Source organism: Microcebus murinus, chromosome 5 (genome assembly GCF_040939455.1).
Source record: "Microcebus murinus isolate Inina chromosome 5, M.murinus_Inina_mat1.0, whole genome shotgun sequence".
In the NCBI taxonomy this organism is placed as follows: Eukaryota; Metazoa; Chordata; class Mammalia; order Primates; family Cheirogaleidae; genus Microcebus; species Microcebus murinus.
The window spans coordinates 40,735,125-40,748,586 of NC_134108.1; the positions used below are offsets into that span (position 1 = coordinate 40,735,125).

Genomic DNA, 13,462 nt, shown 5'->3' on the forward strand with positions numbered 1-13,462 from the left:
AAGTTTAGGTGATTAGCTTGCTCCAGACACTAACTAGCAACACACTGAAACTGTGGTGTTTGGCAGGCACCTGGATTGTGCCTTTCATTGTAAATGAGCACCCTATGTTTTGCATAATGTAAGGACTGATGGCAAAGGTGACTTTTTTTTTTAATATAAAGATCCAGACTGTTTGTTTATCCAATTGGAATGCCATCCTACTTTTCGAGACAATAAACTGCAGAGTTCTCTGTTGGAAGGATGTAAGTTGACTTCAAGAAGCAGCTTTGGATCTTTTCAAATGTGTGACTGAGTACTTAGCTTAGGTCCGGAGTTACGTGCCATAGAGCATGAAAGAGGTGATTTTTGCCTTAGTATTACTGCTGAAAAAGGTTTATTCTAGAGTAGCATTGCATCCTGATGGGCACAGATAACTAAGGTAATTATCCTGTTAAATGGAGTTATTCAGTATTTTCCATCTGAATGCTAAGGAGTACCTGCCAAGAGTGATGAGTTGGGTTTTGGCTATAAGAGGATACTGAGTTGTTCTCTCTGACGGTAACTAGGGCTGGTACTTGAGACCCTTTCTTGGGCCTGTATGGTAAAACCAACCTATCAACATAGAACAGATAGTCATTTGCCTATCTTGGTGGACTACAGAACTTGTACATTGTTAATAATTTTAAGAGATTTGTTACTCAAATATGAAAATAAAAGCTTCTAGGACACACTGTTACAAACCAGGTTACACTCTGAAACATTGAAATTCAATCTGTTAAAAGGAGCTTTATACTTACTCTTAATCTTCAAAGTGTTAATACAACACACACTTTGAGGAACCATTTATAAAACAAAGGTATATGTTAAACCTAAACATAGGCAAGTTTTATAAGTTACCTGTCTTTAATCAATGGCTTTGAAAAGTCTCATGTTGTTTCCAACATGTTTTTCAGTAAAGTAAAGCATAGTTATCATGTTAGTAATGGAGTAGTTGTTAGTAAACATAGTTACTACATTGGATTATAATGGGATGGCTGTTATTAAATGTAATTATTGCATTGGTAGGTAGTGAGGCAGTTGTTATTAAAGCTTGCTTGTTTCTTAGGCATAATAGCCTGAGAACACCAGGCTTATAGTTCACTAAGTAGAAAGCTGCAGGGAGTTTGGAGGAATAGCTAGCAAAGGAGTGCCCTTTTAAAAGACAACAACAACAAAGAAACTATTGTGCTTTGAGTTCACCCTGAAAATCAAACACTCAGAATAGAACTTGAATATTTCTGAAATGTTCATTTCCAAAAAAATCTTTTTCAATTCAATGCAGCCAATCAGATATGTCATGCTGGGTGGAATCATAAGATAACAATCGGGGAGAATTTGGTAAAAGTGTAATTCTAAATAACCATCGTAAGGCTTGAAGGTCCAAAGAAACAACTTACTCCTCAGGGGAAGCTTGCATCTCCAGGTAGCTCCTCAAACAAAAGAAAAACTAGTTGAATCACTCGCTGAGATCTATTAAAATAGATCATTTTATAGATAATTTTGGCAAATAAATTGCTAATAAAAATATAATCTAATAAATTTCAGATTTGTTTAAAATGCCATCTTGTCTAGTGGGAGGAGGTTGGTCTTCTAGCCACTCATTTTGAAACAGATTTTTGAAGTGTTTATATTCTGTCTATTGCCCAGATAAGGTTAGATTCTGCATGTCCACAAGCTCATGGTATGTTGATTTGGTGGAAGCCTTTCCCAGCAGAAAAATGTAGGATAATATTAGGATTGGTGAATGGGGCATACAAAATCCTGTATAAATGAGGCTCTTTTTTTCCATTTTAGCAATCTTTATCACTTTATCTCATGATTTTGTATATGTATAGTAAATGAGAGAACAAAAATATACAGAAAAATGGATAAACTTTAAGGTGGAAATTATTAGTCTAAGACATTCAAGATAATAATAGAGATTAGTACTGAGGCCTAATCTTTCTATGATTTGTAATACTAAACTCTTGATTTTAGGTATAAATTTAGGCATACCATATATTTTATTAAATTTATAGATGAATCTGATTAAGTATTAATATGTTCTTTGATTCAACAGTGATTGCTAGAAGAAAATCAAAATGAAAAACAGTTTCACCAATCCAGATTTTTTTATGGGGGCAAAGACTTTTTAGCCCAAAGTTTTCAACCTCCACTTGCTCATCGAGTGTGACATTAGCTAATAGGTGCAAGTAATTTAAAGCAAAGTCTGGATCTACTTCTTTTTTTTTTTTTTTTTTTTTTTGAGACAGAGTCTCGCTTTCTTGCCTAGGCTAGAGTGAGTGCCGTGGCGTCAGCCTAGCTCACAGCAACCTCAGACTCCTGGGCTCAAGCAATCCTGCTGCCTCAGCCTCCCGAGTAGCTGGGACTACAGGCACGAGCCACCATGCCCGGCTGATTTTTATATTATATATATTAGTTGGCCAATTAAATTCTTTCTATTTTTATGGTAGAGACGGGGTCTCGCTCAGGCTGGTTTTGAACTCCTGACCTTGAGCAATCCGCCCGCCTCGGCCTCCCAGAGTGCTAGGATTACAGGCGTGAGCCACCGCGCCCGGCCTGGATCTACTTCTTAAACTGGCACTCATATAAAACTGTGTATTAGAAGCCACTGAATACATGGGGCATATTCCTGGAATGCTGTCTTACTTAATATTTAAGGGAGAAGTTCATTTTATTTTAGAACAAACACAGATGAAGAAGACTGTAAACTTCACATTAATTGACAGAAAAAAATGTCACAAGAGTTTAGTGTTATAGGGTGCTCTATCTATATACGATCTTATCCCTGCCCCAACTTTGTCATTAGGATAAGTCAAAGGGAAACTTTTAGAGCATCTTAAAAGATACTGCATGAATATTAATAGGATGAATGTATTCATTTAAATTTAATATGATTATTTTAGTAGAAATTGGAATCAGAAGTTTATAAAAATAGCCTAAAACTCTTAGACTGTAGAAATTCACTTTTGAAAATCTTGCCATCATGTAAAGCCTAAAAGAAAGTTGGTCAGGATACCATATTTCAAAAGAGAATTTTTAGCCATTGAGAAATATGACCCCATAAGGGTCAGAGAAGATAAATATTATGATTCTAGAGTTTCTGATTTTCTAGTAACCCTGGAAAGGTAGCCTTAATTTCTTTAGGCTGAGCTGCTGCACAGTAGTAGTGGCAGCACTGTCTACTGAGTGCCTTATGTGGGCTGGGTGTCATGCACAGTGCTTTATATACATGGATTCGTAGTACCTTGTAAGGAATGCATTGTCCCTTTTCACAAAAGATGAAACCAAGACTCAGAGAATAAGTGAGTTACTGGGCTCTCACATTCAGGCAGCTCCTGAACCTGCCTTCAATTCCAGGTCCTTCTCATTCTAGGCCAGCATTTTTGTACTCTGCTCTCCCAATATAGCCAAACAATTTGATATGGTAGGAGAATTTTTATCTTCTTAGGCCTTTTCATTTAAAGATCTGTAAAGAGTGATCACCTAAAGTGTCTCAATTTCAATCTTCTGGCCTAACACTTAATATAACCTAGAATATTGAAAGAGCTCTCAAATTAAGGTTTCTAAATAATTTAAATTTAACTTTGGAAAAAAAGGAGGGAGAAAGAATTATATGTTGGAAATTGAAATGCAGTTCTAGTTTTCAGACAGAAAGTGTTGACTGTTGAGAACTGATGGTGGTGTCATGACATTCCTGAGCAAGATTTTTGAAGACAAGGATGCAGCAGTAACTGGAAACCTGCATGAATTCATTAACAAGCCAGATTTGCTTCTTGGACAGCCTCACTAGGCTATTAGGTCCATGAAACCCAAAGTCATAGCAAGTGACCTTGAGTATAGGTCATCTCTCAGTATCTTACAGACAAAATGAGGTATTTAGGTTGTAGGATACATAGTTGGAGCAATAGCTGGTTGAACAACTGCACCCAATAGGTGATTGACGTCTAGCTGAAGATATATTTCTGGTGGTATTTGACATGACTCAGTCCTCTAGCTTGCAATAATTTTTATCAGATGTCTATATAAAGGTCCTGATTATCCAAAATTTTCATAGGAGAAAGAGAGAATGCATATATAATGAACCCAAAGTTGAATAAGAATATAAAATCATGTTAACAGACTTCAGTAGATTCTCAGGTTGAAAAACTGAAAAACACAAGTATAAATTGAGAGGAATATGATTTGAGGGTTTAAATTCATTACATTTTATTATTAGACATTATTACTCTTAGACATAAGAAATGTAGTTGTGTGAACCAAACTAAATTAATGGATTATCTTCATTTTTCCTTACCAGTAATTTTGTAGAATATTAAAGTTTCTACCAATACTTATACAATACTCATTCAGAATAATACAGCTCAAAGATAAATTATACTTATATAAAGTGCTTTTAATCAAATTATATTAGGTGCATGTTACAAATTATGAAATACAATTAAACTCACCAAAGTCTTATTTTGTGATGCTTTTTCCTAACTTTGACTTAGTAATTATCTCTCCTTATTTTCATAATCTTCCTTTTACTGGAAATTTTTAATTTTTTTTAACTTAGGCAGTTACTTAGCTTTAATTGTTAGATCCTTATACCTTTTTAGAGAGAGCATGTGAGAATAAAGTGAATATATATCTCCCTTTTTTTCTGGAAATATTATCTTGCACAAAAATGTAGACTCAGTGAATCTGAGGACCTTATCATTATATTCCTTTATCATTATATTCCTTTCACCTAGGACAGGGTCTGGCACATAGTAGTTGCTTAATAAATGTTTGTCAAAGGAAATAATACTTCATATGATTTTACCTATGTTCATTTGCTAGATACTGACTCTATATATTAGTTTGTGGTTAGCCCCCATGACTATTAGTGAATGTTTTGATGGTAGCCAAAAGTGAACAATTACCAAGTAGGACCAATGAACATGAAAAGAGGCTAGCTAATGCTTGAAGTGTACTTATAACCTACAGTCTTAGGTTAGCTACACTGAATTATCTAGTAACAATGCAAGACAGATCTATTTGGTAGTCAAATATTATAAAAGAAAAGTATTGGCATTAATTACTAATTATGTTCCACTATTACAGAACCATAAAGAGACTTGGTGCATTATCAGACCAGAAATCAGAGTACTGAAGTTCAGATCCTTATTCTACCACTTATTAGTTGTCTGACCTTCAAAAAGTCACATTAACCACTCCTAAGTCTCAGTTTTTCCATCTGTAAAATGGACATAAGAATAGTAATTACTTCATAAGATCAGTGTGAGGCTGAAAAGACAGTCTATGTAAACATATTAGCACGGCACCTGGTACACTATAAATAATAATAATAAAAGCAAGTTTCAGCAAAGTATAACATATATTGTTATTATTATGTCCTTTATTCAAAGACATTATAATATGCACTTCTTGTTGATGTGTGATTATCCCAAGCCACAGGCAAAAATTTGAGAACCAGCACTAGAATCCAAGTCCTCTGACTTCAAACCCTATTTGCATTCTAGCTGCGCTACTTTAACTTGATATGAAAAGACTGATAGGCTGATGCTGAACTACCAACCAAAGTGTAGTCCGAGTGGCCTTTCAGGAAGAAAAAGCAGGCAAATGAACAAAATGAAGGAGAATCGCAGCATAAGAAAAAAAACATGCTCTGACCCTGTCATGTTTGCACAAATAGAGCATACATGGTTTTGTGTCTGCTACTGAATAGAGAGAAATAACTTTATTTTACAAATATGTTTACAATTTTGATCTTAAGAGTCAATATTATCTATTTAAGTGTATTTTTTCTTTTTTTAAATTGGCATATAATAGTTGTATATATTTATGGCATACATAGTGATGTTTTGATATTAAAAGGGAAAACTTTTCCCCCTTGTATTTAAATCTTTCTGAGCAAGCATATAAAATTTAAACAAAATTTAAGTATTTAGTATAGTTTATCACAACAATAGTTTTCTAAATTCTGTACTATGATTATGTTTGAACTTCCTTTATTTTGTTTCCATAGAATGCTGAAATTTCTGTTTTTGAAGTAAATATACGCTTTGTTGGTGGACTACTCTCAGCCTACTATCTGTCTGGAGAAGAGGTAAGATCAAAAGTGGTATATAATGTGAATAATAAAGTGTCTTAAATTACATTTTTTATAAAATATGCCGTTCGTGGTGTATATTTAGGAGGAATCCATTAAATTTTGATGGAGCTATAGCTGACACTGAATTTTTTATAATATGTACTAATTAAATGAGCAAGCTGGGAAAGTTTGGCAGAACATATTGTCAGGGAATGTTAAGTAAGACCTTTTTAAAAAGCCTGGCTCCATTATGTTCTGTATGATGTGATTACGATTACGAATTATGTATGTCTGTGGACAAAATTAAAGAGGTTTAATGTAGTGGCAGGCCCAGGGGTGAATTTTTTCTTTAAAAATTATTTTAATGCTGATATAATGTCAGCTTAATAAAAACTTTTTTAAATGAAGAAAGCATGACAAGTAAAGCATAAACATTATAGTATTTGTGAAATGGAGGTGAATGAGACACTCAGCTACCCAGTGAACAGTCCCGTGGGCCAGTGTCCCTCTGTGAAATGCTTTGGAGCTCTCCCTGGGTCAAAGCTTAATTAATTATCTGCTGCGTGGAGCAAAGCAGTAGTTTTTAATGTAGCTGTCTTTTATTGATAGATTAAGAAAGGATTTTTGTATCATCCTCATAAAGGGCACCGATGCTATTTTCTTGAAAGGTTTTGGACAACTTTATGGATAAGGAAGTGTCCACTAAGGGCCGTTGGAATGAGCCTCACCTTTAATGTTGACAGTGTTAAAAGCTCACATTATGGAAAAACAGGCACATATTTCAACTGCATGTCAATCAGATTTGCATTAGCCTTAGCATCCTGGCTGGGGGAAGAGTGGATCTTACCCGCTGTAGTGTTTCATGTATTTCTATGCTCCTTCAAACAGATTTAAGCAGAGCAATAAATGTTTAATGAGAAAAACTGCTTGACTTTGTTCCTGCCTCTCAAGTACTTCCCTAACCAAAACAAAGCAGCCCGCACAATCTTACATTTTTTTTCCTCTCTCTGTAGATTTTATTCCACCATAGACCTTTTCAAAATATATAGATGGCTTCTATATTTCCCTCTATCAGTCCTATTTTATGTATTAAATTTCGATCTTCATTATGGACTCTGTTCTCTTCTTAGCCAGGATAATGCCTCTTCTTTCCTTTGGTTTTTCCAGTCCTAAGTAACTTCATTTGTTCAGTTCAGTTTAGGGTGTACTAAGCATTAAGCCAAAAAACCCTATATTTTTTTAAGTGCCAGGCTTAAAATTAACTGGTGTTATTTTAGTTAACAGGTTTCTGCTTTTAGAATACTTGTCCTTGAGTATGCAATGCTTGGATGTTCTCATTGCTTTTGACATGGCAAACTAGGATGACCTTGGTTTTATTAATAACTTCTCCGTAATTTATGTGGAAGTGACACAATTTGGAAGAAATAAGGACTGCATCCTTCTATGTCTGGGCTCAACTAGGATAATGGAGCATACAAAGAGAAACAATATATTTCTTCTAAATATGCATTATGTTTAATTAGGATACTTTTTCACTCATAACAACACTTTAAGTTTGCATGTATATATGTGTATACTGAACAATATATGCATTTATATACTTATAATACCCACAGATATTATAGTTTGCCTATAGATAAAATTTGCCTGAGACTTTATAAGGATATCTTTTAATTCTATATTTAAATAACTTTAGTAAGCAAATGACTACAAAAAAACCACCTCTATTGCAAATAACTATTCTATTAGTATATTTGCTTTGTCCTCATCATTATACAAATTTTATTAGGATTTTCTATATTTTAATTTTTATAATAAAAATTTATACAAGGTACTTTTATTTGCTTTTCTATGTTTCTATAGAATACATTTTAATTTTACTTATAAAGATTCATCTTCTTAGCATATTTTATTCTTGATAGTTCCCTAAATGTTGGACAGTTAGGTTGCTTCAAGTATTCCTTTACTTTGAATAATATAGCTATAATCAGTCAATAAATATTTATTTGCTGAAGTGGTATTGCCAGGTGAGAAGTGATTACTACTAGATATTAATAGTTTTAACATCATCTCATGCCTATTCCTCCCAGTTACTTCGCCACTGACAATTGCTTTTCATTTGATGAATGCATTCAGGAGAACTGGCCATTAGGAATGTGATCTAGAAAAATTATTTTACCCCAGGTTTGTCCTTGACCTATTTGTATTTATATCAAAATGAAAAAAAACAAGTATTCATTTAATAGAAAGAACACCAATATGGTCAAATTATGAATAATTTCAGATTATGAATAATGGTTTCAGATCATTGATAAAGTTCTATACCACACACTTTTATATAGATCAAAGAATTTAGGAAGATGTCCAAAACAATTCATCTTCCTAAATTATTGCGTAGAGGGACTACTAAACCATCATAATTTAGCATTCCAGTTTCATCAGTGGGGGCTCAGGAGTATTTTAAGAACAAAACAACATCAGAAGTATATAGGCCCACATTAACATAAGCTCAAAATTCTTAAATTTATATTGCAAAAACAGGAAAGGAAGTACCATTGACTTGTGATACATGCTTCAGGAAAGTTACAGTTAGAAACACTGAACAATAATCAGCCATGCCATAATAGAAACATGAAATACAGGTAGTAAACTTTGATTACAGGCACATATTCAAAAATGTAAAACACTCCAAATTGGTTAAAATATTTTGTAGTACAGTAAAAAACAAAGTTTCAACATCATTAAATATTATATAAGAAACTGAAACAACCACAATAATTATAAACAGAATAGAGATAAGATGAATACTAAATAGCAATGATCACTATTAAAAATAAATTTAAAAGAAGCATTGCTCTGTTATAAGTTCAAAGGGAACTAAAGTTCTCACTGGAGACAGTAAACATATTAATAGCAGCATCTAGAATACCATTATTCAAAATATGTCCTAAAGACCAATAGTTTCTTTTGATATGGCAGGACAAATCTATATCTGTATATACACTAAAAATAAGTTTGTAAAAAAACTACATCCTAGGCCGGGCGCTGTGGCTCACGCCTGTAATCCTAGCTCTTGGGAGGCCGAGGCGGGCGGATTGCTCAAGGTCAGGAGTTCGAAACCAGCCTGAGCAAGAGCGAGACCCCGTCTCTACTATAAATAGAAATAAATTAATTGGCCAACTGATATATATATAAAAAAAAAAAAAATTAGCCGGGCATGGTGGCACATGCCTGTAGTCCCAGCTACTCGGGAGGCTGAGGCAGCAGGATCACTCGAGCCCAGCAGTTTGAGGTTGCTGTGAGCTAGGCTGACGCCACGGCACTCACTCTAGCCTGGGCAACAAAGCGAGACTCTGTCTCAAAAAAAAAAAAAAAAAAAAAAAAAACTACATCCTATATTCTTTCTTAGAAATCCACAGTGGTCAGGAAAAGAAGCTAATTTAATTTTATTTATCCTTGTGTTTTCCATACTTAATTATAACCCCTCTCTTTTTTAAATATAACATCTACTAACAGTAAGTTAGAATATTATTTCTCAGAGCAATTTTTGGGAAAGGGAATAAGAGTAACCAAAGCAAAAATGATATTAAAAATTGACAAGTAGAAAACAGAAATGAGTAAAATAAGACATTGCAAGAGAAGATGATGCATGTAGAAAAGAATATATATGAATATACCATGTGATATTATTTGTTTAACAAGAGACACTGATAACTATATTGAGCAGAAATTGAATTCAGTAGAACATAGAGATGCCACAGAAGCAAAGAGATGGCTAAAAAATAACTTTGAACAAAAGGTCTCAGGTTGTCATAGAGGATCTCTCGTTTGACTGTCATCCTGAGATATCCTAGAATTAGTAAACATGGAATGGACTATTTATTCTGCTTTTGCCTTACTCTACTCAACATACAAAGTCTCTGGAGAAAGAGGCTAATTGGCAGAGTTTCAGTTACATGCAGCCTCTTGGGAGTCTTGGGGAATGAAAAAAAAGGACACGCTAGAAGAACTCTCTTGCGGGGTTCAGTATTCTGTGAAGACTGAGTATAAGGAAGTATAGATAATTCCTGAACAGGAACTTGAGGCCCTATTAGAAGGGTGGGGAAAATAGATGTTTGGAAATCAAAAACAAGACAGTCCACTATCATGAAAAAAAATGGAGGCAGAGGAAATAGACAAGCTATATGGAAACTGATAGTTTAATAAGATACCTGAAAAAACTGTACCTGATTTGAAAAACTACTTTATTCTGTAAATTAAGAGACCATATTTAGAACTAACAGAGTATTTAATCCGCAAGGGAAACATTCAGCTACTACATTTTATTAATAAGTTTGTGAACTAGAAAAACAATAGCCAACTCCTAGAAACCAGAATTATTGAAGAACTAGCTTCCAATGAAAAAAGATAGGGGAGATGTCTACCTAAGGATGTCTGATCTAAAATGGGGAGACACATATATGCATGCTTACAGATCAGTTTACTCTGCCAAGACAACCCTTCACTTTGAAGGCTGCAAAAAGACTTTTCCCCAAATTCCCCTAACAGTTATCCACTGCCCCAGACACCACTGCAAAAGATTGCTGAGGAAGACTTATTGGGTAAGAGAAGTAGTTAATACCACCGAATTTTAAGATTATCAAAAAGAAAAAAGGGGTGAGAAGGAGAGAGATCAGATTGAGAATGTGAGTTTACCAATAGAAAGATGTATTTGTTTTTCATAGTAGGAGTCAGCCATTTGGAGCCATTTTGAAGGTTATAAGTAGATTTTGTAGATTTGTTTAGTGGTGGATAATCATAAAAGTGTTTAGAAATTCCCAAGAAAATTAGGATATGTTGATGTGATTACCTTTCAAACTCAGTGTCTGCCACAATCCACTAGAGCATGACTCATCTCTCAGACCATCCATCTGTCTCCTGCCTCATTTTACAAAAGAATTAAAATGACTTACAGAAAATGTGCATCATGCAAACAGAGCTGTAGAAAAACAGAGAATACAGTGAGGGCATATTAAAGTTGCAGATAAGATTAGCATGTAGCAGTGCATTCTGCCAGCTTGTAAATCATCTAGACTTTGGACAGAAATGTGTCTTCAGGTTTCCTGAAGACCAAAGCAAAGAAGGGGAAAGCATTAACAGCAATTTTGTTTTGCTATTTTTATGAACACTAAAAATTTGATAACATAAAATAACCCATGTATAGTGTTATCTAAGTGTATACTAAATTTTCTATAAATCATAGAACTATCTGGTATAAATAAGAAAAAATCAATAATACATTTGGATCCACCAAATGTAATACATTAACACCCTCCCAAATCCTGCCTAAATTATAAAAATTGGGCTCAGATTTATCCTGCTCTCTTACATATATGGAAGGTATTTTAATTATGATTGCTAGCAAAGTAGATTTAAATCCAGAAATCAGAGATATCAACAAAAGGGATAATTCCAAAAGAAAAGACAGAATTGAAAAAAAAGATCACAATACTCTTAAGATCAAAATATATTAATCCTATAGAATAAAAAAATTAACAGATATATGCAATACGATTAAAAGAAAGGATTGAAATAGTGGCACAGTGAAATAAAAAAATAGATAATTAAATTATTTGCAGTGTTGTTTGCAATATCATGTACTGTAAACAATGACAATATTTTAGTAAAAAAATACATATGTCATGCCATTAATTAAATATTACATTAGAAATATGTGCATATTTACAATAGTAAAACCACATGAAAATTTAAAAATCTCTTAAATAACAGCTAGATTAGGGAATGAATGTATAATATTAAAATTAGACTACTTAATAGACAACTAAAATATAAGTATCATATTAAATTTTGTGGAAAGCAGCCAAAATCATACTTAAAGGAAATACATAGCTCTAAAGTCTGTACTAATAAAAAATAAATATATGGTTCCCTGAGTCTGTATTTTATTAATTTCAAACAAAAACCAAGGATAAAGAACCAAGAAAAAAGAGATGTAATAGAAATAACAAAGTGCAAAATGAGAAGAGAGCTGTACTATATTCACAAAGCTTTCTCTCCCTCCATCTCATCAACATCCTTGAGGAAACTTCTGGGAAAGTCCTTGATAATAAGAACCACATTACTCACTCACCGTGGGACAGACAGAGATGACAAGGGGAGTCTGAGTAGGCCCCTAGGCAGGAAGACTCTGGCAGGTGTGTGTGTGTGCAGCATCCCCACCTGGGCAAAGCAACACGTTGAAATGGTGGTGGTCAGATTGGGCGGTGGTTTAGATAAAGCAGTGAGAGATATGCCCAAAGACACAATCATAATTTGGGAGAAGTCATGTATCCCTTTAGCAGATTTTGGATGAGTGCCAACTGTGTATCCGTTACTGCTCTTGGCTTTGAGATATACCTGAGGAGAAAACAAAAAATAACCCCAAATCCCTGGCCTCATGGAGCTTATTTTTTAGTGAGGAACTGTAACTCTCATAAACCAGAACTGGAAAGCTTGAAAAGACCTGTAAGAAAAAAAAGGTATATGTTCTGGGGTTGTTTTGTTTTTGGTATGGACAGAACAATAAGCAGGCAGAAACCTGACTCGGTAATGCCCATCCAAGCTGACCTTCATATTTCCATCACCTCCCCTCTTCAGTCATTTCCCTACTGAGGCACTAAAGAAAGATGTCATCACACTACACAGTCTTGCAAACCTCCACTTGTCCCTGTGGGTGGCCTTAGAAGTTGAGTCATTTTGATTTGGCCCCAAAGCCTGTAGAATTTGGCCTCAGCCTACCTTCTCTGGATTCATTCATTACCCTCCTCACACGCCTTCCTCTCTAACCGTAATGCCCCCCCCCCCGAAAAAAATACATGGAGCACATCTGTGTGCATTTTATATCCACATTCCCTTTACCTGGAATGGTGTTCTCCCTACCGCCCCCAACTTAGCTGTGGCCCTCTGTGAGGCCCTTCCCAGCTGTCCTGTGCAAAGCCCTCCCCTCTCCCCTCCCCTCCTCCATGGGAGAGTCAAGCATTTCCTTTCCTGTATTCTCTGTGCATGCCTCTATTATAGTTCATTGTTTATGGTTCTATGAATCCTACCTCCTTACTCCCTTTTTCTCAGTAGAATTTGTACAACTCAAAAATAAGAATCAAGTTTCCACTGATTTTAGGACTCCTTGCTTAGCACTGTATGCCTGGCACTAGAAAACATTTAGTAAATGTTTATTGACTAAACTCTTCATTAGGTGTTTTGTGACCTTTACTTTTTAAAACCTCCACAGAAAATTCTTTCAATGACTTTTAAAATCTGTGCATTGATAACATAAACAAGCAACTGGCCTAGAAGGCTTGGGGTAGGGGATGGAAGGGAGAGAATGCT

The 13,462-nt window shown here is 34.7% G+C and overlaps 1 protein-coding gene across 1 annotated transcript in view; it reads left to right on the top strand.

Annotated features, from left to right (window-relative positions):
- Window positions 1–13,462, top strand: part of MAN1A1 (mannosidase alpha class 1A member 1) — a 169,417-nt gene that overhangs the window by 49,441 nt on the left and 106,514 nt on the right. Inside the window, exon 5 of the mRNA XM_012739118.2 lies at window positions 6,032–6,112. Coding sequence (XP_012594572.1) covers window positions 6,032–6,112 — 81 coding nt within the window. The remainder of the gene's footprint in view (window positions 1–6,031; window positions 6,113–13,462) is intronic.